Source organism: Rhinopithecus bieti, unplaced genomic scaffold (genome assembly GCF_001698545.2).
Source record: "Rhinopithecus bieti isolate Rb0 unplaced genomic scaffold, ASM169854v2 scaffold_19723, whole genome shotgun sequence".
NCBI classification, from domain to species: domain Eukaryota; kingdom Metazoa; phylum Chordata; class Mammalia; order Primates; family Cercopithecidae; genus Rhinopithecus; species Rhinopithecus bieti.
In genome coordinates, this window is record NW_016809579.1 from 973300 (window position 1) to 1000090 (window position 26791).

General features: G+C 50.9%; 1 protein-coding gene and 4 gene segments (V, D, J or C); 1 reads left to right on the top strand and 4 right to left on the bottom strand.

The window, feature by feature from the left end:
• LOC108540637 (Ig lambda chain V-III region LOI-like) overlaps window positions 1-26791 on the bottom strand; it is a 286101-nt gene that overhangs the window by 29897 nt on the left and 229413 nt on the right.
• LOC108540636 (Ig lambda chain V-I region BL2-like) overlaps window positions 1-26791 on the bottom strand; it is a 574188-nt gene that overhangs the window by 10537 nt on the left and 536860 nt on the right.
• The window catches only part of LOC108540638 (Ig lambda chain V-I region BL2-like), a 132269-nt gene that overhangs the window by 4854 nt on the left and 100624 nt on the right, over window positions 1-26791 (bottom strand).
• On the bottom strand, window positions 11026-18626 carry LOC108540647 (Ig lambda chain V-IV region Bau-like). The segment is given in 2 exon segments: window positions 11026-12257; window positions 16784-18626. Coding segments are annotated over 2 exon segments (354 nt in total).
• Window positions 12939-26791, top strand: part of LOC108540652 (active breakpoint cluster region-related protein-like) — a 29696-nt gene continuing 15843 nt past the window's right edge. For 2 of the 3 annotated variants that reach the window (XR_001888717.1, XM_017889785.1), the window contains exon 1: window positions 12939-13502. Coding sequence is in view for 2 of the 3 variants with exons in the window: in XM_017889785.1 (XP_017745274.1) it covers window positions 13405-13502 (98 nt within the window). In the remaining variant the exon portion in view is untranslated. The other variant, XM_017889787.1, reaches the window with a different exon arrangement.

Consider the following 26791-nt stretch of genomic DNA (forward strand, 5'->3'; position numbering starts at 1 on the left):
TGACTATTTTGAGAAAAAGTAACAATGACAGGTCCTTTCCCTACCAGATACCGAACGTACTATAAAGCTAAAATAACCAAAACAGGTTGGGTGCGGGAATAGATCAATAAACCAAGAGAACCATAGAAAGAATGTAATAAATCAGTAATGTAGTAGTTGAGTAAAGTTTCATTTATATTCAACAAAGGTGTGATGACTGGCTTTCCTATTTGGGAGATAAGGTTTTATTCCTACATCCACAAAAATAAACTCCAGGTGAAGTAAAGAAAAAAAAAACCAATAAAACACCAATACACCAAAAGTACCACAATAAGATAGAAAAATGACTTTATAATATTGAAATAAAGACAACTTCCTACACATGGCAGAGGTCACAGAAACCATAAAGAAAAGGTTAAACCAGTTCGACACATAAAAATTTACAATATTTTTATGGTGGGAGACCCCATAAACAAAAGACCCGTAAAACAGACCAGGGAAAATTATTTACAATACATATATTAAACAAGTGGCTAAAATCCCAAATATATCCCAATATATTATAGATATATAAAAAGATGAAAACATCTGAATGGAAAAGCGGGCAACATAGTGACCACAGAGGAAATAAAACCAATAAATAAAAATGTAAAAAATAAATTTCACCAGCAATAAAATACACAATAAAACAATAAACACATTCAATTTTGCATTATTGGCAAGAATGTAGGAGAGAAGGCACTACCACTCACCAGAGTGAGTGGACACAGACTTTTGGAAGCACCACCTATAACATTTCAAAAGTACATTCTCTCTGATCCAGCAATTCCACTTTTAGGCATCTATCCTGGGGAGATATATAAGTGAACTTTGCACACACGGACACATGAATTTCCACTGCAGCATCATTTGTCATTTAGATTTTTTAGTGGAAATAAATCTTGGCTCATCTAAACTTTGCTTATAAAGAAAAGTTTATAAGCAATGGATGTGGTTAATCCATATGGACTGATACAGAAAGTGTCAATAATAGATTAAAAGTTGGTAATATGTAGAATATGGCTCTATTTTTGCAAAATAAATCCCAACACCAACTGTGTGTGTGTGTGTGTATTTTCCGGGACACATACAACACAGGAAAAGTTCTGGAAGCATATTGACCAACCTGACAGTGGCTATCTCGGGAAGAGGTAGGAGATGGTAAGAAGAAGCACTGTTTTTACTATATAGAATTCTCTGCTTAATCTTTTTTTTTTTTTGGCAAGGAAAAGAGTAATGTACAAAAGTGATTACATTTTGTAATGTACTCATTGCAAAAGAGTAATGTACATGAGTACATTACTCTTGTATTAAAATTGTATTAGAAGAAATGTCTCTTTTGTGAACATCACAAAACCAGAAAATTATAAAGCCACAATTAAAATTAGGGGAAATCTCACTAGCCAACCAGACACACCATTGACATTTTTCTATATTTTCGGACAGGTTTTTGAAAATGCATATATACTTTAAAAACACAGTTGGTCCAGGTGCAGTGGCTCACACCTGTAATTCCAGCACAGGGGAAGTTGAGGTGGAAGGATTGCTTGAGCCTAGGAATTTGAGACAGGCCTGAGCAACATAGTGAGGCTCTGTCTCTGAAATAATAATAATCCTAATAAAAATTCGCCAGGCATAGTGGCCTGCAGCTGTAGTCCTAGCTACTCAGGAGGCTGAGGCTGGAGGATCATTTGAACCCTGATGTTGAGGCTGCAGTGAGCTGTGGCCATGCCACTGTACTCCGGCCTAGGCAACAGAGCAGGACTCCGTTTCAAAACAACAACAACAACCCCCAAACACAATTGTGTTTTCTCACACCCTTTCAGATATTTGGGTTATTTCCAGTTTTCTCCCATCATTCATAATGCCGAGCTAACACACCCTTGTTATAAACATTTGGTTACAGCTTTGATTATTCCCCTCCCCCCACACCCTTAGGATAAATTCCTAGAAGTGGAATTGCCCAATTTAGATAAATACACTTTGTTTTTTGACTCGCCGCCTATTACTAAAATGGTTATACATTTTCAACGTCCATAGACAGTCCCCGAGAGTGTCTGCTCCCCTCTGCTCATCCCTCACCTCAGCTTCATGCTCCCATTTCATAGGAAACTGGGCGCTCTGGATCTGCATATCCTCCCCACCCCGAGGGCATGGCTTCCTCCAGGCTCCCCACCTGCCCTGGACCTGGCCATCACCCCCTCTCCTCCCTCCTCTAATCAGTCCTTGTATCAGCCTCCTATCCAGTGCTAATTTTTCCAAAAACACAAATCCGACTCTGATAATCAGTCTCCTATCTAAATCCATCCAAGGACTCATCCTGGACTCTGGGGATGGGGCACGGATCCTATGGTCTTCCTGCCTCCCCTTCCCAGTCACCCAGGAGCTCCCAGCTTCATCCTGTGCTCTCCTCTCCTCTGACGCTGCTCTGTCTTTTGGGGGCACCCATCACCAGCCAGTGCCCCTTGATCTGTGAGACCAGCCTGGGCATCATCCCAGAGGGAGCTCTCCTCTCCCTTTATTGCTCCAAACATGGGCCATGGGTCTGTTCCGATGACTGGACAGCTCCCCTCGGTTCAGCCCATCTTCCCTGTGTCCCTGAGCCTGGTCCCAGCAAGCATTTATGTGCAAGTTGGTGAATGAACGGCTTTGGGGGAGACCAAGCCAAGCCCTTGCTGCCTTCTCCAGGGAGTGGCCCCCTGCCCTCACAGGGCAGGAGGCACATGGGCAGAGAGGAGGAGGAGGAGGAGGAAGAGGAACAGGCCTGGGCACCCTGTGGGGACAGTGACCATCACCCCCTGTGGACGTCCTGTCTCTGCCTCTGTTCCTGCCCTACCCAGAGGACTAGGACTAGGTAATTGAAGCACTGACCCTAGTGCAAAATTTAAGTGGGGTCAGAAAACCTAGAAATCAAGCAAAATAATATCTTAATATGATATTAAAAACAATAATTCAAACAAATCTGTGACGGACCAAATATCAACCCATTAGTTAAAGCCAGTGTCTGCCCAGGCCCCTCTTAGGGGTTAATCTTCCTCCTCACTCCTCTGGTTCATCTCCCCTTGGTCACCTTTCCCAGCTCTGCTGCAGGAACCCCACATCCCCTGGAATCTCTCGCTCCTTACCTGCCCCACAGGCTCCGCAGGCTGGATCGGCTGCTTCCACCTGAGGCTCCAGGGTCTGGGTCCCTGCTCTGCGGTGCAGCCATTGGGCGCAGCAGCCCATGGGCGACCACGGGCAGACCCAGCAGCAGCAGGGGCCAGCACAGCGTGGGACCAGGGCCCAGCTCCTCAGCGGTTGCATGACCCACTTGGCCTGTCTTGGGTCTCATTGGCCCTCAGGGTCAGGGGCACCTCTGACCATGACTTGCAGCATGGGCTCCCTGGAGGGCCTTGCCCAGGTCCCTCTCGCCAGCAGGGCTGTTACAGTGCGCCCCAGTCCATTGGCTCTGTCCTCTCCCTGGACTGGCTCTGGTCCCTGTCCCTAGCCCAGGCCCTTCGTCCATGGCTGTTACCCCTGGGAATCTCTCCCAGAGGGGCATCTACCAACTGCCCTGATGCGGTCACAATCCAGGGCTCAACTGCCTCCCACCACAGCTGCCTGCCTGGCCCTGCCCCGCCCCTGGGGCCCTGGGTGGTGTGCACCTGACTCACTTCCCTTCCCCGTTTCCCAAAGGGCAGCCTGGGTCTCTGGAGCATCTCCCTAGGGCCTAAAGAGCTGCCCATCAGGAGTCCCCAAGGGCTTGAGCTCAGGGTGTTGGGGCTGGGCTGGAGCTGTGGCTTCTTTTCTGATCAGTCCTCCAGGCTGCGTGACTGCACACTGCACTCCAGCCAGTTGGGACCAGCCCTTCCTTGGCTGGGTTAAGCCCGGCCGGCTACCCTGTGGCCCTTTCTTGAGTCAGGCAAGAGCCCTGCAGGGAGTGATTCTGTATCCTTCAGGCAAGGAAGAGTTGTGAAATCATAAATGTGGAGTCTATCCAGACCTAGGTTACCTCTGGGCCTCTGTTTCCTTATCTGTAAAATGGGGAGAGTTCCTCTGCAGCATGAAGGTTATGAGGGTTAAAGAAACCATGTGTTTGCTAAGCACTCAGTGGGTGTTGAACAAATCCTGGTTCTCTTTTTGTTCTTCTCTTACTTTGGAATTCAGAACAACGTGTGGGATGTCATTGAGGCAAGTGTCTATTTTACAGGTGAGAAAATTACCATCCAGAGAAGATGAATGCAGGGCCAAATGTCATTCCTTGAGTAGGGAGCAAGCTGTACTAGGATCTAGGAAGGGGCTCATCCCCTGTATTTCTATTCATCTGTCCACCTAGAATACTCGTATCTGGCTCCATTCAGCAGTGGTGGAGGAGGAGAGGGCTGGCAGTTGCTTTGAGTTGGGTTCCTTTTTGACTATGATATGGGAATATGATGCATAATACAATAATAATAGCAATGCTCTTTAGCCCTGGTGCTTTACAAGCACTAATCCTGGCAGCTAAGATTATCTACTGTCCCCTACATTTGAAGATGAGGAAATGCTGCTCAGGCTGATTCCCTACTTTTTTAATGTCATAGGGCCAACAGGCGGTAGGGCTGGAGTCGGAATCTGAGGCCTGGTCCTTGCATGACACTAGGGCGTGCTTTCCTGATGATGACATGGCTCTCCAGGTCTAGGTGGTAACACACTGCTTGGTGCATGGGAAAACCCAGAGCTCATCACAAAGGAGTTGCTCAATTAAACATGGACTAAATCTGGTTGAATAAACCTCCTTTGCTTCATGTGGCCCCTTGTGTCATTTGCACTCCTTTACCCCCCATTCACTGCTCCCATCTTTTCTATTGCACCTGAGAACCTAGTACAAAAATGTTTAAGGAGATCTTCAGGACCCCATACTCTGGCGAGAAAGGCCCCTGCTCTGTCACCTTACAGAACTGCAGTGAGGGTCTGCCCTCTTGCTTTCCAGTTACTTTTTCTGCCACAAAATCTTTAAAAATATCTGCTCAAGTTCGGATCTGCAGCCCTCTAGGACTGTCAATGTTTTGTTTTAGCAACTCTCAGAGGAGCCTCGTAGGACTTCCTAAAGTGAATTTCCTGGAAGGCCCCTTTGAGAATTGCTTGGTTCATATTTTGAGTCAGATACTCCTTAACTTCCCTGATACATTTGGTGACAATCAAGCCAGACATTTTTGAGGGCTGTGGTAACAGATAAATAGCCCGAGACTTCATTTCATTGATAAAGTTGATGGTTGTTGGGAGACAGTGGTCTACTATGGATCTCTGCATTTCTTCATGTTTCTCAGGCAAAGGCACTGATTGCCTTTCTTGTGGATTATCTTTTCAAGGATATTTGTAGAGTAAACAACCTTGGAAGGTACAGAGAGTGCCTCTCTTTGGAGCAAAAGGCAGATATGCTTACTATAAAGTATAAAATGTTTAAGATCCCTGAGCTCTGGCACGCAGATGTCACCTGGCCTTCTTTGCATCACCTTGTTGAACTGGTGCAAGACAATGCTGATACCTTGGCAACTGCTATTGCTGTGAAAGACAGATTGTCCATTGTCTCTGACCCAGGAATCTTGTATCTTCTGCCAGCATCCATGACACTGTGGCAGGCTTACATTTTAGTCTGCAAATAGGATGAAGTCTCAGACCCTTCACAGTTCTTGAAGGTGATGATAATGAGGAGGAGGAGGAAGAAAGAGATGAAGTTGAGGATGGTGATCATGACTTAATGGTTCGACTCATCGAATCAGTTTTCAAAGATTTCCAGGCTGGATCTTTATACGTATTGCTTGGGCAACTTTTGAGGCCCAGGTGCTGGGGGCTGGATTATACAAATAATCACCACACATCCCTGTCCTTGGAGATAGGCAAGGCACTGATCTGTAACGTTGTGTAGGTGCCCTAATAGACATCATTCAGGGCACAAGGGAGGGCCCTAGGAAACCCCTGGTCCAGCACACCTTCTTCTCCCCTGGGGAGCTTGGCCTGTTCCTGCCTCTGATCTTGGGCTCTTTGTGTTATGGGGGCTGGGGAAGGGTCTGCCCTGAGGGTCTAGGCTGAAGCTGCTCCCTCCCAGGCCCTCTGTGGGTATGACACTCATGCCCTGCTCAGGACCCAGAAGCTGTGGCTCCTACCAGGGAAAGTCCCAGGTCTTGGGGATAAAAAGGGCTGTCCCTAAATGTAGTATCCCCAGCTGCTGCCCCTACCCCCACCCCTGCACCTGCTGTGGCCTCTGGGCAGACGTCACCACCGCAGACCACATCCTCCCATGGTGGTTGCAGTCGGAAATCCGAGTCTGGCTGGGGACCCTAGAGGACTGGACTAGGCCTCCCCAGTAGGTGCAGCTGCAGCTCTGGCCACCCAGGCCTGCCCCCTGCCCTCCTGGACTGACATGTGGAAGGGCTGGATCCAGGCTTGGACAGAGGAGGCCAAGTCCAGCTGTCCTGCTTGGTGGACCCCCTGCTCAGGGTCTGTTGTGCCTCTGCAGAGCCCTCTGGGTCCTGCCCTGGCCCTTCTTTCCCAAAGCAGCGGGGTGTACCCCATCCAGTTGCTTCTATTCCATGTCTGAGGGTGTCCCCCACCTTGGCCTCCTGCTGGTCAGTCCCCTGCCCAGTCTGCAGCCCCCACGTCGCAGAAACTCTACCTGTAAACACTGCAGACTCCTCTCTTCCAGGTACAGGGATTCCCAGCTCCCCACTCCCCACCATCCCCAAATTCAAGCTGGCTGGTCTTTCTTGTCTCATCTTGAGCTTCTCATTGTTGGGATCTGGGAGAGTCTGAGGCACAGGATGACAAAGTATTGGCTGGGGAAGTGACAAAGGTTCTGGATCTCTGAGTCCCTAGAGGTAGAAGGTGGCTCTGCAGCTCCTCATTCCCCTCTGAGAAATCCTCAGGAACCCCAAAGACCCCAGCTCCTCTGGTGATCCTGGGTTACAGCCTCCACCCCAGCTCTCCTCCAGGAAGTGGGAGTGATCCCTGCTCCCTTTGTAGATGTCACAGAGTAGACTTGCCAACCCGGCAGGGAGGCCTTCTAGCTCCTTCTACTGATGTGGAAACAGAGGCTCAGAGAGGGAGAGTTTCTTGTCTGAGGCACACAGCGACTTGGTGTAAAGACTGTGCCTCGGGACTTACCAATAGCAACTAGAGACCTGGGAGGACCAGACTTGTTGGACAAGGGGTGGAGCCAGCCTGGAACTGGAGGGTGGAGTTTGGGGACGTTTCTGTTCTTTAACCTCCACCAGCTGCCTGGAGTGCAGCTAGAAGGGGAGAGTCCAGTAGGGGGCAGAAGAGACCAGGAGTAGAAACCTGAGCACTAACCGACTGGAGCTCTTCAGAAGAGGAAGGTGGAGACCCAGGGGAGGGCTCTGGTGACCGGGCAGAAGGGGGTGCAGGAGCCTGACTCTGGGTTTGCATTCGCGTGGTCACTCACTCACCTGTGGGACTGTGGGTAGGACCAAGAGGGAAACCACTGAGGCGAGTGAGTCAGATCGTCAAATTTTGTGCATTGTGGGTTTTTTGGGCATTAATTTCGATTTTTGAAAATATTGCATTAAATATTATTGATCTGCGTCACTATGTTTTTGGATGCTCTTTTAACTTTCGCATTCAAGGCGAATGATGGCTGTCACTTGGAACTCCAGGAAACCAGTCTCTGGAGACATGCACATAGAGGCTGTATATCTGACATACAATCGTAGAGCCCTGAGTCCCGGCTTGAGAATATCATACCTCCAGCAGTGAAGGGGCCAACTGTCCCACTCAACACTGTGTCCCCAGTCACCTGACTTGGCACCTGGCACATAGTGGGCCCTCCATGAGTATTTCTTGACCAAATGAATAAATGGACCAGGATTCAACACCAGGCCTGTCTGACCAGAACCTCTTCCCTCTACACCCAGGGACCTGCAGCTTGGGAAGACCCTCAGGGTTGGACTCACTCACACCTCAGATGACCCCCAGCTCCTCCCTCTGCCACCTCCTAGGGAAGGGGCTGTAGAGCATCAACTCACTGTGACATCACCTACCCCTGATACAGGCCCCGAGGCCCCAAATCTAGGTGACACTTAGAACTTCCTCTGTTGAGGACTCTCTCCCCTGCCTGGTACGAGGAGTACTCTAGGCACATCAACTACTGGTGTCCAGAGAGGGGAATCTCTGTCCTTATTGTCCCTGAAGTAATTTTTCACAACTGGAAACATCTTCTGTCTGGGCCGAGCAATAAGACCCCTGAAGTCACTCTGACCCATAGGCAAAGATTCCTACAGTTGTAAATGCTATGGGGATAATTAAAAAGATTTAGGCAGAAAATAACAGGCAGGTCGTATTATATTAAGAGCCTGGGGACACCTTAATGGGGAAGTGTCTTTGGAACTGCTGTCAGGACTGATAGAGGAAAACGAGTCCCGGGATCTGTGCGGGGAATCGCGGAGTCAGGCCGCTGTGGAGAGTCTGGTGTGTGTGAGGACCTGAGAGGACAGCGGCAAACCTGAAAGGGGTCCCGGATTCAGGCTATTTAGACCTATTGTGCCATTTTAACAAATTAGTAATTTGGGAGCAGGAGTCCTGTGTACTCAGGTATGGTGAGGGGAAATTTCCAGGTAATTAATCAGATTATTTGGCAGTTGCTTAGCACGTATAGGGGACTCCAGGAGCTTTATGGTTTCCAGAGAAGTGCTCAGCCTCAAGGGACACAGAGAGGGGAGGGGTGGACCCTGCATACCCACCCTCAGCCTACAGAATTCTCCTTCTCCTGCTGGTCTCATAGTGTGGGCTGAAATCTTTACTGCAGGCTGTGTCTTGGCCTCACTCCTGAGCTGGTCTGGCCATGCAGAGCTCTGAGGGGATTTCTGTGTGCATTTTGCAGAGAATCTGATGTCCTGTCCATGTGGTCGGTCATTCCTTGTCCTGCCCATAGGTGGCCAGGGAGTCACATGGCCACTGTGGAATTATCCTCAGGTTCTTCCGCTGTTGGATCCTGGCTCAGGAGTGATGTGGGTAATCTAGCACTCCAGGGGTGTCCTGTCCTTACATAGTTGTTGCAGAGTCCAGATGATAGATATAGTTCTAGTTCCACCTCTAGAGAGTACCTTTCGAGCCAATGCAGTGGCCCTAGTGACCCCACTCTACAGGTGACACCATGGGGCTTACAGATGTGCAGGGACCTGCCATTGCCTGTGAGTGGTGGTTCCCAGAAGAAACGTCACCCTTGTCATGTGCACACAGAGTGTTGAAAGATCCAGCAGATGCTGTGCGTTCTGGCCTTGGCTGTGAGCTCTTGGCATAGGGCACAGGTGCTGTGCCTCAGTATCCCCAGTGTGTGATCAGGGTCAGGTGCAGCTTGGATGCTGAAAGAAGTGTTTGCTGTGTAGCAGGATAGAAAGGCTCTCAGAGCATACGGGAGGGATATGAAACACATGTGACCACAAGGGAGGACGGCGTTTGTGGCAGTGACAGTGTTTCAGCCCAGAAGAGTGGGCCAGTGTGTGGGAGGAAGCAGAGTGTCTGCATCTGTGTCACACATGCAACATCGGCCAGAGACGTAGCTGAGAAACACAAAGGCTGGAGGATTTGTACCTCAGTGTTAAGGACGATGCTGTAGAAAATGACACCTTTCTTTCCAGGTCTTAGGTGTTGGTCGCTGATTCTCCCTGCATGTCAACATCCCTGTGTCACCCAGCTCCACCCCGTCCCAACGTGACTCTGTTCTTCCTCTCCTGGGTCCACGTGTAGAATCAGAACCTGCTGCTCAGGTCCTTGATTCCCTCATTCTCCCCTCGGGACTGCCAGCCCCAGGGGAGAAATTCCTCTTCTCTGTGTGGCCCCTGCCTGCCTCAGTACCAGGTGCAAGGGGTGCAGATTGCCCATGACAGTAGAAACATGACTATTTGGAAGAAGAGGAGGCAGGTATACTTGAGGCTGCCTGCACACGTCTCTGTGATTTTGGGGGTAATACCAGGGCTTGGGACCGAAGATGCGGGTCACAGGACTTAGGGACTGGCTGTTACTGGTGCCCGCTGTGGATGCAGGGCCATTGAGCAGTGGTGGCTGCTGCACTAATGTCATGCTTAGAGACAAAATAACATGAACCCAACAATTGTTTATCCAGACCCACTCTGGTCTGGGACATATTTCATGCTGGGAATTCGGCAGGAAGAAGACACTGCCTTCTTGAAGTGAGTTGCTCATCATGTGGGTTCGGCTGTTCAGTAAACACTAGGTTTACAGACCCAGCAGACAGTACCTGCCACCTTCCACCTGAGCACTGTCTTGTATGTTCACTGGAAACACCGATGCCTGTGATTCCCAGGTCCTTTTCAGCCAGAATTGACCGTGTAGCTCAGGCCTGCTCAATGGAATGTGAGAGTGAATGGGTGAGGTGTTTCTTAGGAAAGTTTTGTAAAGAAAAACCCATTGGATTCATCAGGCCCTCTTCCTCTTGGCTATAGGTGTGATAGCTGGAGCTGGAGCAGCTACCCTGAGGTCTTACATCAGCAAGGATGAAAACATCACCAACATAACAGGGATGGTGGAATAGAGAATGAGAAAGACTCGGTATTTTCATGTAACTGGTGGGTATTGTTGCAGGGAGAAATACGCCCTTAGCTATTTGTGCCTCCGTTTTTCATATATGTGCCTTTGTGGTATAAACACATTCCTGATCAAGTAGAAAACTAATGAACACAAGTCAATCAATTAATAAAATAATGACAGGCAAATAATCCTACAGTTGTAAACACTATGCAGAAAACTGAAAGGAATTAGGCAGAAAATGACAGGCTGTCTGTTTTATAATAAGAGCCTGGAGACACCTAAATTGCAAGGTGTCTCTGGAACTGCTATCAGGACTGACAGAAGAAACGAGTCCCGGAAGCTGTGGGGGGAATGGCAGAGTCAGGCTCCTGTGGGAAGGCTCTGGTGTGTGTGACGATCCCAGAGTACTCGGCAAACCTGAAAGGGGTCCCAGATTCAAGTCAGTTTAAGCTCTTAGCTATTTTAATAAATGAGTAATTTGGGGCAAGAGTCATGTGCAGTTAGGTGTGATTAGGGGAAATTTCCAGGTAATTAGACAGTTTCTTTGGTGGTTGCTTAGCACATAAAGAAAATTGTAAGACAATGCTGCTGGGACAGGGACAGGGGAGGCCCTGGTGGGTTAAGCCCAGCCTGCTGATCCCTCCCTAGTTCACTTAGGGCTGAAGACCCTCAGGGGAGTGGTTCCTGGTTCCTCCAGTCTTCCCGGTGCCCACCATGCAGCTCTGTGGGGACCCACACTGCTGCCTGTGCCTCTAGTCCTCAGTCAGCTGTCTGGGATTCCATGTGGGTGAGCAGCACTGCTTTCCTTGAAATTCTACAGATCTAGAACCTGGGAGCACAGAATCTACGAAGTGCACTTGATGGAGAAGGAAAGGAGCTGAGAGGGAAAGTGATAATCACATGGTCATTTGGGGAGGAGAGAAAAGGGAGGATCACAGAGGCCCTGGACCTGTAACAATAACATCTCTTGGGTCCAGCATGCTAGGGGAGGGAAAATCCTCAGCCCAAATTGTCAGGGTCCCTAAGGAGAGCCCTTCTCCCTGTCAGCTTTTTCAGCTGCCTGTAGGGGGCGCACCTGCCACACTCTGGGTTGAAAGGGAGGGGAAAGACTGTTGGTCACCAATGCAGGAGCCAAGCTCTGTAGAGACATTCTCCATCCTCTGAAACTGCCCGCTGGTCTCTGCAGAGGCTTGGATTTCAAGTGCAAGATGTTAGGGTTTGAAATGAATATTTTGTGAAAACCACGATAAAAATAAAAATCGGACACAAATTTTCTGTTGTTTGGACTGCAGGAGAAACAGGCAGTCAGTTGAAATGAAGGTCACGGTCATCGCTCAGAGGGCGGCTGAGAGTGACATCAGGTTAAGGCTGAGGTTTCTGTTCCATGTCTCCATCTGTTCACGTTACTGTGAGTCACTGCCAGCTGCTCCCACTGCCATAGCTTGCAGCACAGTAATAGTCAGCCTCATCCCCAGCCTCGACCCTGCTGATGGTCAGGGTGGCGGTGTTCCCCGAGTTGGAGCCAGAGAATCGCTCAGGGATCCCTGAGGGCCGGTTGCTATCGGTATAGATGACCAGCACAGGGGCCTGGCCTGGCTTCTGCTGGTACCAGTAAGCATATGCATCCCCCAGTTTATCTCCAGAGCAGGTGATGCTGGCTGTCTGTCCTGGGGACACCGACACTGAGGGTGGCTGAGTCAGCTCATAGGAGGCCACAGAGCCTGCAAGAGGAGAAAAGACAGGTGGGCTTGAGAACGAAAGGCCAAGTTCTAAGACATTTCCTTATCTTTTGTACCTGGAATCAAGTCCAGATACTCTGTGGGCCCACAGTTCACTCCATCCCATTGATCTCAGCCCCCGTGGTTCAAGTGCATGTAAGGATGGGGACTTTGAACAAATGGGAAAATGGAAGACAGAATTCCCCAGAGCGCTGCATGGCCAGGCCAGCTCAGGAGTAAGGACAGGATGTCCCAGTCTACAGGGAGATTCTGCCTGCGTTCCTCCTTGCTCATGGCAGGTGCAGCCTGTCAGGCATACCCAAGCCAGTGAGGATAGTGTGTGAGGGGGTGGATTTCAGCCCCACCAGCCCTTCGCCCTGCAGCAGGACAGGCAGGACCCTCCTGAGCTCAGTTAGGGCCAGGCTGGACCCAGAACCCTGGGGCTGGGTAGGTGGCAGGGACCCTAGAAGCAGCACCTGTGCAGTGAGCGAGGAAGCTGAGGAGGAGAGGCGTCCAGGCCATGGCTGACATGTCCCAGATGCTGCTTCTGAAGCCAGGCTGGGCAGGTTCCTCTCAGGCCTCTCTTATCCCCTTGCTGGAGAGAGCGGCCCATTATGCAAATCAGCAGAGTCAGGGGCTGCTGCTGGAGATTTGTGGTTTCTAGAAGGGTTCAGCACCAAGGAACACAGAGAGGTTGGGGTGGCTCAGTAAGACCCACCCTCAGTCCACGGGATTCTCTTTCTCTTGCTGGCGCCGTAGTCTGGGCTGACATCTCCGCTGTAGGCTGTGGTGTCCTGGCCTCACTTCTGAGTTGGCCTGGCCATGCAGAGCTCTGAGGGGAATTCTGTGTGCATTTTCCGGGGTATCTGATGTCATGCCCATGTGGTCATTCCTTATCTTGCCTGGAGGTGGCCAGAGAGTCAAATAGCAACTGAAGGATTATCCTGGGACCTCAGGTCCTCTCTCTGTTGGCACCTGGCTCAGGAATAGTGTGGGTATTTAAGGACTGCAGGAAAGTGCTGTCCTTAAATGTTTTGTGGCAGAGTCTAGATGTGAGGTGAAGTTGTAGCTTCCCTTCTGGAGGACACTTTTGAATGCGATGCAGTGACCCTGCCACCCCACTCTACAGGTGACATTATGCGGCAGCCACATGTGCAGGGACCTGCCGTTGCTTCTGAGTGGTGGTTCACAGGAGAAACTTCACCCGTGGCATGTGCGCATGGAGTGTTGCGAGATTCAGCAGATGCTGTAAGTTTCTGGCCTTGGCTGTGAGTTCTCGGGGCGGGGACAGGTGCTGTACAGCTTCCGTGCTGGAAGAAATCTTTGCTGTCTAGCAGAATGAGGGGCTCTGAGAGGAAATAGGAGGGAGGTGAAAGACACTAAACCAAAGGCGAGCTCCGTGGCAGTGACAGCATTTTAGCACAGAAGAGCAGCCCAACGGGTGTGGGGCAGCCAAGTATCTACACCTATGGCACGTATGCAACCTCGACAAGAGATGGAGCTGAGAAACACAAGGTTTGGAGAATCTGTACCTTAGTGGAAAAAATGCTATCTTTTCCTCTGGGTGTCAGGTGATGGTCACTGACCCTCCCTGCCTGTCAGCATCTCCTTGTCACGCAGGCCTACCACAACCCCAAGTGGCTTTGCCAGGTGACTCTCTGCCTCACCCTTGTGGCTGCTCCGCATTGGCAGCTGGAGGCTCAGGGGCCTCCTTGGTCCAGGTGTGGATTCAGAACGAGCTGCTCAGGCCTCCGATTCCCTGATCTGTGGACTGCTCACCCCAGGGGAGGAAATCCCCTTTGCTGTGTCACCCTTGACTGTCTGAAGACCAGGTACAAGGGTCTCAGCTTACGCGTGACAATATGAACATGACTATTTGACCAAGGAGAAGGCAGGGCCACCTGTGGTTGCCTGCACATGTCTCTGGGTGATGGGTGATTATGGAGGAAATACAAGGCTTTGGATGGAAGATGCGAGTCACAGGACTTGGGGATTGGCTTTTACTGGTGCCGGCTGTGGATGCAGGGCCAACGTGCTGTGATGGCTGCTGCATCAATATCAGAGACAAAACAGCATGAACCACAACGAATGTTTATCCAGACCCACTCTGGTCTGGGATACGTTCCATGCTGGGAACTCAGCAGGAACAAGACACACCCTTCTTGAAGTGAGTTGCTTATCATGTTGGCTCCACCGTACAGTAAACACAGGGTTTACAGACCTAGCAGATAGTCCCTGACACCTTCCACCTCAGCATCGTCCTGTATAATTCACTGAAGACACCGGTGCCTGTGATTCCCAGGTCCTTTTTAGCTGGAATTGACCTTGTGGCCAAGGACTGGTCAATGGGTTGTGAGATTCAGTGGGTGGGGTTCTTCTTAGGAAGTTTTTGTTGTGAAGGGGAGGAACACAACAGATTTGTGCGGCCCTTTTCCTCTTCAATACAGGTGTGATAGCTGGAGCTGCAGCAGCCGCCCTGAGGTCTTACAACAGCAAGGATGACAAGAAAGCCGACGTTATAGGGATAGTGGAATAGAAAGAGACCCCAGTGTGTTCACGGTAGTGGTGGGTGTTATTGCAGAAGGAAATATGCCTCTAGCTGTTTGTGCCCAGTTTTCATGTGTGTGTTCTTGTGGTAAGAAAGCATTTTTGACAATTAGGAAAATAACACAAATCATTCAATTAAGAAAATAACAATAGGCAAAGAACTCTATAGTTGTAAATGTTTTGCAGATAATTAAAAAGTTTTAGGCAGAAAATGACAAGCAGGCCATATTAGAATACGAGCTTAGGGATACTTTCATTGGGAGGTGTCTCTGAAGCTGCTGTCAGGTTTGAAAGTAGGAGCGAGTTCCTGGAGCTGTGGGAAACGGTGGGGTCACGGCCCTGTGGGAAGTGTCTGGTGCGTGTGAGGATCTGAAAGGGCAGTGGCAAGTCTCAGGTTCCAGATTCAAGCCAGTGTAGGCTCATTGTGCTGTTTTAACAAATGAGCAATTTGAGGGCGAGTCATGTGTAGTCAGGTGTGGTGACAGGAAATTTCCAGGTAATTAATCAAGTTCTTTGGAGAATGCCTAGTACATATAGGGGCCTCCTGGATGATGCTGCTGGGCCAGAAACAGGGGAGGCTGAGGTGGATTCAGGCCAGCCCGCTGACCCCTTCCTAGTTCACCTGGGGCTGAAGACACTCCGGGGAGTGGTTCCTGGTTCCTCCCCTCCACCTGGTGCCCACCATGCAGCTCTGTGGGGACCTGCACTGCTGCCTGTGTCTCTGGCCCTAGGCCAGCTGTCTGAAATTCCATGTGGGTGACCAGCATTGCTTTCTCTGAATCATTTATTTAGGACCAGGGAGCATGCAATCTGCAAAATGCACTTGACAGAGAAGGGAAGAGGCTGAGAGGGGGTGTGACAATCCCAAGGTCACTTGGGAAGGACAGAGAAAAGGATTACGGAGGCCCTGGACCCGTAACGATAACATCTGGGTGTCTTGGGACCAGCCTGCCAGGGGAGGGCATGGGAAAATCCTCAGCCCAAATACTCAGGGTCCCTCCCTATGGAGACAGCATCTCCCTGTGGGCTCTTCCAGCTGCCTATAGGGGGCGCGCGTGGCACACTCTGGGTTGAAAGGGATAGGAAAACCTGTTGGTCCCCGGTGCAGGAACCAACCTCTCTAGAGATATTTTACCGGCACGTTGGTCTCCGCAGAGGTTTGGATTTCACGTGGCAAGGTGTTTGGGTTTGAAATGAATTCTTTGTGAAAACCATGATACAAATGGAAATTTGACAGGATTCTCCTGTTGTTTGGGTTGCAGAAGAAATAGGCAGCCTCGCTTGAAATGAAAGTCACGGTCATTGCTCAGGGAGCAGCCTGAGAGTGACAGCCAGGTTGGGAGAGAGGTTTCTGTCTCATGTCTTCATCTGTCTGTGTCACCGGGAGTCACTGCGAGCTGCTCCCACCGCCATGGTCTGCAGCACAGTAATAGCCTCATCCCCAGTCTCAACCCCACTGATGGTCAAGGTGGCTGTGCTCTCCAAATTGGAGCCAGAGAATCACTCAGTGATCCCTGAGGGCCAGTGGCTATCACTGTAGATGACAAGCTAAGCGGCCTGGCCTGGCTTCTGCTAATACCAGAAAGTATATTTATTCCCCAGTTTATCTCCAGAGCAGGTGATCCTGGCTGTCTGTCCCAGGGACACTGACATTGAGGGCGGCTGATTCAGCACATAGGAGGCCACAGAAGCTACAAGAAGAGAAAATGGAAGAGGAAAGGCTTGAAACTGAGGAGCTGACCTCCAAGAAAATTTCCCACTTGTCTGGCCTGGACACAGCTCCAGGATGAAAGAGCCCTTAGGGCCGTGTGAGCCCAGGAGTGCAGTGTGGGGGAATTTCAGCCTCACCAGCTCCTCCCTCTGCAGCAGGGTCATGAACATCCTGCCCACTACAGGCAGGGCCCTGCTGAGCTCAGAGTCAGGTCCAGGCTGGACCCAGAGCCCCAGGGCTTGGCGGCTGGCTGGGATCCTGGAGGCAGCACCTGTGCAGTGAGCGAGGAGGCCAAGGAGGAGAGCAATCCAGGCCATGGTTGAGGCACCCTTGATGCTGCTTCCTGAGGCCCAGGCTGGGCAGGTTCCTCCAAGACCTCTCTTATCCCGTTACTGGAGCGAGCAACCCATGATGGAAATCAGCAGAGTTGGGGGCTACTGCTGGAAGAGCTTTGTCGTTTCCAGAGAAGGGCTCAACCCCAAGGGACACAGAGAAAGGAGGGGTGGGTCCTGCAGACCCACTCCCAGTGCAGAGAATTCTTCTCCTACTGATCCCCTCATCTGGGCTGCTGTCTCCACTATAGACTGTGGGGTCCTGGCCTCACTCCTGAGCTGCCCTGGCCATGCAAAGCTCTGAGGGGCATTCTGTGTGCATCTTCCAGGCAATCAAATGTCCTGCCCGTGTGGCCATCCCTTGTCCTGTCTGGAGGTGGCCAGGGAGTCACAGTGGCAACTGGGGGGTTATTTTGGGACTTCAGGTCCTTTCTCTGTTGGATCCTGGCTCAGGAGTGATGTGGATAATTTAGGAATCCAGGGATGGGCTGTCCTTTCCTTAAACATTTTGTGGCAGTGTCCAGATGTAGGTGCATTTGGAGCTTCCCCTCTGGAGGGCACTTTTCAGCCCAGTGCAGTGATCCTCGTGATCCCACTCTGCAGGTGACACCATGAGGCTTGCACATGCGCAGGGACCTGTTGTTGCTTCTGAGTGGTGGCTCCCAGAATCAACGTCACCCTTCTCATGTTCACATGGAGTATTGAAAGATCCAGCAGATGCTGTAAGTTCCTGGCCTTGGCTGTGAGTTCCTGGAGCAGGGTACAGGTTCTGTGCCTCAGTACTCCCAGTGTGTGGTCAGAGTCAGGTACAGCTTCCATGCTCAAAGAAATCTTTGCTGTCTAGCAGAATGAGGAGGCTCTCAGAGCAAACAGGAGGGAGATGAAACAAATGTGCCTACAGGGAGGACGGCATTTGTGGCAGTGACAGTGTTTTATCACAGAAGAGTGGGCCAGTGTGTGGTGGGGAAGCAGTGTCTGGATCTGTGTCAAATATGCAACATCAGCCAGAGACGAAACTGAGAAACACGTGGAGAATTTGTACCTCAGTGTTAAGAACAATGCTGTAGATGAATGCCGCCTTCCTTTCTAGGTCTTGGGTGGTGCTCACTGACTCTCCCTGAGCATCAGCTTCCCCCTGTCACCCAGGTCCACCCCATCTCCAGGTAGCTTTGCCAGGTGACTCTGCATCCCCTGGTGGCCACTCTACACTGGCTACTGGAGACTTGGGGGCCTCCTGGGTCCAGGTGTAGAACCAGAACCTGCTGATCATGTCCCTGACTCCCTGATCTGTGGACTACTGGCCACAAGGGCGGCATTCCTCTTTTCTGTGTGACCCAAGCCTGCCTCAACACCAGGTGCAAGGGGTGCAGGTTACTCACGAGAATATGAACGTGAGAATTTGGAGGAGAAGGCAGGTCGACCTGAGGCTGCCTGCACATGACTCTGAGTTGTGGGTGACCATGGGAGGTGATATCAGGGCTCGGCACAGGGGAGTGGGCTCACAGAATTCAAGGACAGCCTCTTTTTGCTGCCCGCTTTAGGTACAGAGCCAACATTCAGTGGTGGCTGCTGTTCCAAAGTAAGAGACAGAAAAACATGCACCCAACAAATGTTTATCACCACCCACTCTGGTCTGGGTCACGTTCCATGCTGGAAATGCAGCACGAATGAGACACAGCCTTCTTGAAGTTAGTTGCTCATCATGTGGGTTCCGCCATTCAGTAAACACTGGGTTTGCAGACCAAGCAGATAGTCCCGACCACCTTCAACCTGAGCATTGTCTTCTATATTCACTGAAAAGACAGACCTGTGATCCTCAGGTACTTCTCTTTTTCTTTTCTTTTCTTTTCCTTTTATTTATTTTATTTTATTTTGAGACGGAGTTTTGCTCTTGTTGCCCAGGCTGGAGTGCAGTGGCATAATCTTGGCTCATGCAACCTCCGTCTCCCAGGTTCAAGTGATTCTCCTGCCTCAGCCTCCTGAGTAGCTGAGATTACAGGCATGCGCCCCGACCCCCAGCTAATGTTTGTATTGTTAGTACAGATGGGGTTTCTCCATGTTGGTCAGGCTGGTCTCGAACTCCCGACCTCAGGTGACCTGCCCGCCTCTGCCTCCCAAAGTGCTGGGAATAATTATAGGCATGAGCCACCACGCCCGGCCAATTCCCAGGTGCTTCTCAATGGAGACTGACCATGTGGCTCAGGCCTGGTCAGTGGGGTGGGGGGTCAGTGGGTGAGGTTCTTCTCAGGAAAGTTTTGCTCTTGTGAAGGAAAGAAACCCACTGGATTCATGGGGCACTTTTCTTCTTGAATATGGGAGTGATAGCTGGAGCCGCAGCAGCCACCCTGAGGTCTTACATCAGCAAGGACAGAAACAAAGCCAACATCATATGGATGGTGGAACAGAAAGTGAGAAAGACCCTGGTGTCTTCCTGAAAGTGGTGGGTATTATTGCAGGGAGAAATATGCCCTTAGCTGTTTTGTGCATCTGATTTTCATATGTGTGCTCTTGTGGTTAAAAAGTATTGCTGACCAGTTAGGAAAATAATTAACACAAATCAGTCAATTAATAAAATAATGACAGGAAAGAACCTTACAGTTACAAGCATTATGCAGAAAATTTAAAAGATTTGGCCAGAAAATGACAGGCAGGACATGTTATATTAAGAGCCAGGGGATACCTTAATGGGGAAGTGTCTCTGCAACCACTGTCAGGACTGAAAGAAGGAATGAATCCCAGGAGCTGTGTGGGGAACGGTGGAGTTGGGTCCCTGTGGGAAGAGTCTGGTGTGTGTGAGGCTCTGAAGACAGTGGCAAACCTGAAAGGGGTCCCGGATTCAAGCCAGTTTAGGCTCACTGTGCTATTTTAATAAATGAGTAATTTGGGCACAAGTCTTTTGTAGTCATGTGTGATGAGGGAAAATTTCCAGGTAATTAATTGGGTTCTTTGGTGGCTGCTTAGCACATACAGGGGCATCCAGGATGATGCTGCTAGGCCAGGAAAAGGGGAGGCTCAGGTGTGTTCACCTGAGCCCAGTGGCTTCTTCCTAGTTCACCTGGGACTGAAGACACTCGGGGGGGTGGTTTCTCTCCTCCACTCAGAGCCCATGATGAAGCCCTATGGGGAGCTACACTATTGCCTGTGACAGCTGCCTGGGGCCCCCTGTGGGTGACCAGCACTTCTTACCCTGAAATTCTACAGATCTAGGACCTTGGAGCACAGAATCTGCAAAAAGCACTTGACAGAGAATGACAGGGACTGAGAGGGGTGTGACAATCCAAAGGTCACTTGTGATGGAGAGAAAAAAGGAGGACCGTGGAGGCCCTGAACCCGTAACAGTCACCTCTTCTGAGCATCTTGGGACCAGCCTGCCAGGGGAGGGCATGGGAAAATCCTCAGCCCAAATTTTCAGGGTCCCTGTTGAAACAGCTTCTCCCCATAGACTCAGCTGCCTGTAGGGGCTGCTCTTGCCACAGTCTGGGTTGAAAGGGAGGAGAAAGACTTGGTCACCAATGCAGGAATCAAACTCTCTCGAGACATTTTCTGTCCCCTGAACCTGTGCGCTGGTCTCTGCAGAGGCTTGCATTTCAAGTGGCAAGATGTTTGGACTTCAGATGAATTATTTGTGAAAACTACAATACAAATGGAAGTCTGACACCATTCTCCTGTTGCTTGGGCTGCAGGAGAAACAGGCAGTCAGTTGAAATGAAGGCCATGTCATTGCTGAGGGTGGGTCAGAGCGACAGCCAGGTTGGGGGAGAGGCTTCTGTCCTGTGTCCCTATCTGTCCATGTCACTGTGAGTCACTGTCAGCTGCTCCCACTCCCATGATCTGTAGCACAGTAATAGCCTTGTCCCCAGCCTGGTCCCTGCTGATGGTCAGGGTGGCTGTGTTCCCTGAGTTGGAGCCAGAGAATCACTCAGGGATCCCTGATGGTTGACTGCCGTCTTCATAGATGACCAGCACAGGGGCCTGTCCCGGCTTCTGCTGGCACCAGGAAGGATATTTATCCTCCAGCATATCTCTAGAGCAGGTGATCCTGCCTGTCTGTCTCGGGGACACTGACATCGAGGGTGGCTGAGTCAGCTCATAGGAGGCCACGGAGCCTACAGAGAGAGAAAAGAGGAAAGTCTTAAAACTGAGAAACTGACCTCCAAGAAAATCTTCCCACATGCCTGGCCTAGACACCGTTCCAGGCATGGAAGGGCCCTTAGGGCAGTGTGAGCACAGGAGCACAGTGTGGGGGATTTCAGCCGCCAGTCCATCCACCTGCAGCAGGGTCCTGAGCATCCTGCCCACCATAGGCAGGGCCCTGCTGAGCTCAGAGTCAGGCCAGGCTGGACCCAGAGCCCCGGGGCTTGATGAATTGCTGAGACCCTGGGGGCAGCACCTGTGCAGTGAGCAAGGAGGCAAAGGGAGAGAGGGAAAAATTGGGGACTGGGGAGTCCGGCCTGACTCTATACCAGTGTAACACACCCTGCCCTGCTCTGCCCAGTGCAGCGAGGTTACAAATGTGGTGTTCCAGGGAGGTGGGGCAGGTGCAATTACTATAACCCTGACTGAGGATTTAAATGCCTTTCTGTGAATCAAGGTTTTTGGAAGAAAGGAGAGAGCAGAATGAGCTGTAGGTCCTCTGCAAAGTGTCAAGGTGCAGAGAAACGTTTGTGGCCCCCTATAGGAACCCAGAGTTCCTATGTATTTAAGAACCAAGACTGATGCTCTTTCCACCCAATAGAAGAAACTACAACTCACTGGGAATACATGATGTTTCTGGCACTAAAGCTTAATTGTCCACTTGCATCATCACCATCATCATCACCACCAGCATCATCACCATCACCACCAGCGTCACCACCACAACCATCGCCACCATCTCTATCACCACTGCCATCACCAGCACCACCTCCATCACTACCACCATCACTACCAACTCCATCACCACCACCACCATCACCATCACCAACTCCATCCCCACCACCACCATCATCACCATCACCACCAAGTCCATCACCACCACCTCCACACCATCACCACCAGCATCACCACCACAACCATCGCATCATCACCATTACCACCACCATCACGTCCATCACCACCATCTCTATCACCACCACCATCTCTATCACCACCACCATCACTTCCATCACCATCATCTCTATCACCACCACCATCACCACCAACTCCATCACCACCACCACCATTACCACTGCCATCATCACCATCACCACCATCTCCATCACCACCACCTTCCTCACCACCTCCTCCATCACCACCACCTTCCTCACCACCTCCTCCATCACCACCACCATCACCACCACCACCTCCATCACCACCTCCATCACCACCACAGCCATCATTGCCATTATCATCATCATCATCATTATTATCTCGATTTTAGTTATTTTATTTCATCACAAAGGTTTGGAATTTCTGGTGGGAGGATTTCTACAATAGCCTGGTCTGGAGTTTCGATGAAAGGTGAAGCCCATTCCCATCATGCAGAAAACATGCTCTTGGCCGAGCCTCTTTCCTGTACCCTTTCTGAGGAAGAACAGTATTCTAAGAACTCTGCCCCTCGTTCAGATGCCTCTCAAGTTTCTCTTTAATTTATAGGGTCCTTTTATCTGTATTATTTAATTAGAAAAAAACCCTTAAAGTCAGTGTATGCTTTCCCATTTCTCAGAAAGTTAAGTTGAGAACAGAAAGACTGAGTTGCTCAAGACAGTAGAGAAAAGCAATGGCAAATCCAGGAGTTAATCCAAGCATCCTGAATTTGCATTCTGTGCTTTGAGGATCAGGGCTTGACCAAGGCAGGGAAGGAAGGGGTGTGAGGGTAAGGCTGGCAGCAGGGCTGTGTCCACCTGGTACACTGCTGTCTCCCATCATGGCCTGGGCATCATGAGGCACTCACCTCAGCCTGCAAGTGGTGGGATCAGCGGGGCCGTGCCCCAGGTTAGAGCTGGATAATCTGTGGGAATTGGGGTGGGGGCCTGTGTTGGCACTTTACACGGCCTGGCTTAGTTCCTGCTCCTTCTCTGTTCTGTAGCCTGCCCTACTCCTTCTGGAGCAGGTGGGGCACAGGTATCTCATGGCCACCTCTGTTGGGAGCAGCTGAGACTTTAGAAGACCAAAGAGCCTGCAGGTTCAGGAACATGTGTGGCTCACTCTCAGCAACTTCTAGGCTGAGTTCAGGATCATGGCCAGGCTTAGGGTCCTGTGGAGGCTGAGCCTGAGGTCAGGACCCACACCGGTGCAGAGGGTGAGGAAGAGAGGGGTGGAGACACACCCAGAGCTCTGCTTCCTGCAGCCCACAGATGCAAGCAGGAACCTCGCAGGTGCATTTTCTAGTTAAGGGCTCATTGGTGCCTGGTGTCTCAGTTTCCTTGGGCATGGCCTGAGTTTGCCACTGCTGAGTGACCATCTGCCAACAGCAGGCACCAGCAGGAAGATCCCTGTAGGATGCCCTTCTCTGCAGGAAGCAGGAAAGCATCTGGCTGGGCTAAATTTCATTAGAGCTCTTCCATCATGGCAGGAATAGCTCTTTTTTGGTAGCCTAATTGACATTTACTCTAGAGAGGGATTTGCTTTCTTTGGCTGCAATGCTTCTGACAAAACCATTATCCCTGAACTACACAATGCCTCAGCCACCGTGATGGTATTCCACAGGGAGCTCTGATAAAGGAACTGATTTAATAGCAAATGAAGGGCTGCCATGGGCCCGTCCTCATAGAATTCAAGTGTTTTGCCATCATCCCCAACGTTCTGAGGCATGTGGCTCAAATGAATGGTTTAATGGCTGTTAGAAGACTGATTTACTATGCCAGTGAGGTGGCAAGGACATGTAGGATTGGGGCTATGTCTTCCGGGATGGGGTATATTTTGTCAGTCAGTGGCTAATATGTGGCACTTCTCCTCCCACAGCCAAAATTCGTGGTCCAGGAATCAAGGAGTGAGCTGGAGTGGTTCCACTCATTAATGTCCGTAGTGACCCGCTGAGAAAAATTTACATCTTCTCCCTTGACATTCTGCTCAGCTGGACTTGAGGTCTCAGTTGTTCGGCCAGACCCCAAGTCACTGCTGACTTCCCCTTTGCAGAGCCTGACTGGAGGGCTGTAGGGAAGGACGGCCTGGGGCCAGATCCAGGTGACCTGGGCCAGACCTGTTCATGGCTTTGTCCACAGTCCTCCTGGGGCTGGAAGAAAAGAAAGACAGAGTTTGGGAAGGGGTTTGTGTCTGTCTCACTTCCCCATCTGCCTGGGTCAACATGGATTGAGTACTATTGCTGCCACTCAGTTGACATTAATAGCCTCATCCTTGGCTGGGTCCCACTCATGGTCAGGGTGACTGCCTTGGCTGATCTGATCTAGACCCCGATAATCACTAAGAGACCCCGAGGACTGGGAGTGATCTGTATATATGGCCAGCACAGTGGTCTGGCTTGGCTTTAGCTGGTACTAATGATCATAATTTTCCCCACTGTATTTCCACAACTGGTGATCCTGGCCATCCGTCTCAGCGACACTGACAGCAATGACCGCTGTGTCAGCTCATAGGAGGCCATGGAACCCGTGAAAGAGGGGAGGAGAGAGGGCTTGAAGATGAAGAACCTATTCCCAGAGGATCTCACCCTGAGGCTGTGCCTGAGGTGAGCTCAGGATTCTGGGCAGTCTCAGGTCAGTGCTAGCTGAGCCTAGGGCAGGGCTTGGGGGCAGCACCTGAGTAAAGAGTGAGGGGGGGAGGAGATGAGGGGTCCAGTCCATGGTGAGATACCTAGAGCTCTGTCTCCTGAGCCCACAGCACATCTGGGCTCCCCAGGTGTCTCTTACCCTCTCTCAGGAGACCCTTTGGGGCAGTGAGTGAGTGGTGTTTATGCAAATGCACATCCTCTTGGACTTCTCATTGAGGGATGTCACTCACAGCAGCTGTGGGGGCAGCACAGGAGACCAAGGAGGAAGAGATGGGTTCCTCAGCTTCCTCCATCTGCTTCTCTGGTCAGAAAATCAGCCTCAACTTCCAAGGCCCCTGGTCACAGTCACCATCCCAGGGTTTGGCCACACAGCCACTGTCCCAAACCTCTCTGGTCTGTGTTCTGTCCTGGACCAGGCTCAGCAGGCCTGTTGGACCTTCCAAGAGCCTGGGCTGGGGCTGAGCTTGGCCCTGCTGAGAGATCATTGATGACACCTGACTCAGCAGCAGGTGGACCCTGCAGGACCCATCGTCTTCCTCTTCTTTGTCCTCTCTGGGCTCTCCAAATTCACTTGGTCCCTCCTGGTCATTTCATCAGAATGAGGCTCTGAGTCATTAGGATCACTGGTAGTCTTTCCTATGTGGCAGTTTGTTTGCTTGGTGAACAACCACCCGCTTTTGTGGATGCATCCCAATGTCTAGGCTCTTCACATTTGGTGTTGCTTCTTCTGTGACATTCCCATTCCTCAAAGCAGGCTAAAAATTGGCATTCTTAGTTCTTCAATTCTTTACTGTTTTTCTCATCAATGTATTACATAAACTCGAAAAAGTACCAGAAACCCAGACCGAACTGAGAAGTCAACTTTATAAGCTCCTTGTTCTCTGTCAGAGTCCCAAGATCTCAGTATGTACACAGACCATGAGCTCTGGAGGGTGGGTGGTCCCTGGTCCCTCTACCCAGGCAGATTGTGTCACTGAGACAAGGATAGCTCTGGAGTCAGAGCTGTGGCTTAAGGCAGGTGAGAATCCCTGTCCCTCTGGAGAGCGTCTCCTCAGGAGGCTGGAGATGCCCACCCAGGCACCAGGGCCCTGAATATCCCACGCCACCCACCTGAGACTCCCCTGAGCACAGGAGCTGCCCACTGAGTCACAGTGTGCCTGGAGCTGGAAGGAGAGGCAGAGGGAGGAGGGGTCAGGCATCTTCTGGAAGTGCCCAGACAGAGGGCTCAGCTCCCCAGGACACTGCTGGACAGGGAGGGACGAGGCCCTGAGATTGGCAGGAGGCTCAGGCAGACATCCTAGGAGAAGGACTAGAGCCCTGGGAGCCCTGTATCCTCACACTGCTCCCCTCCTAGAGCACCTAAACCTCGGGGTGTCTCCTTGGGAATCCCAGCCCTATGGGAGCTGCCCAGACTGACACCTGGGCCCAGCTCCTCTGGCTGCATTTCCCAGGTGAGGCCCTCACTGTGCCGGGGCTCACGTCAATGTTCTGAACTGACACTGTGTGAGTCTCACCCTCAGAACATGGTCACGGTAGCCAGAAACAATAGGATGGACTGTGGACAGTCCTGTGGACCCCCCGGGGCTTCTTCCCTCTTTAAACGACACTGGGAAGCTGCAGCCTCTGCCCTGGCTGCTCCTGGCTGCAGCTCTGCTGCCCCCTGCTGGTAGTTGAGACTCAGCCCAGGAGCTTCTCTCCTACAGATGACTGTGTAGTACCTGTCACCTGGGAAGGTGGGGAGCAGGGAGTTTGGCCTCACTCTGTGCCTATGTGAACCACTGTGGTCTTCTCACCTCAGCACGGAAAGATCCTGTGTATCATTTCAGGAAGGTGGGGAAGGTGCAATTCTGATAACGGTGTCTTAGGCTGAAATGTTATTTGGTTCATGTTTTTTTATTGTAGACTGGAGAATGCAGGATAACCTGTTGCTCTTCTGTGATAAACATAAAAGTCCAGAGAAATGCTGTGTCACCCTACAGGAACCTTGAATTCCTAAATATATAGGAACTAAGACTGATGCCCCCCACTCTATAAGAAAAGCTGCATTGAGGCCAGGTGCGGTGGCTCATGCCTGTAATCCCAGCACTTTTGGGAGACTGAGGCAGATGGATCATGAGGTCAGGAGTTCAAGCCTGGCCAAGATGATGAAACCCTGTCTCTACTAAAAATAAAAAAAACATAGCCGGGCATGGTGGCAGGTGACTAATCCCAGCTACTCAGGAGGCTGAGGCAGAGAATTGCTTGAACCTGGGAGGCAGAG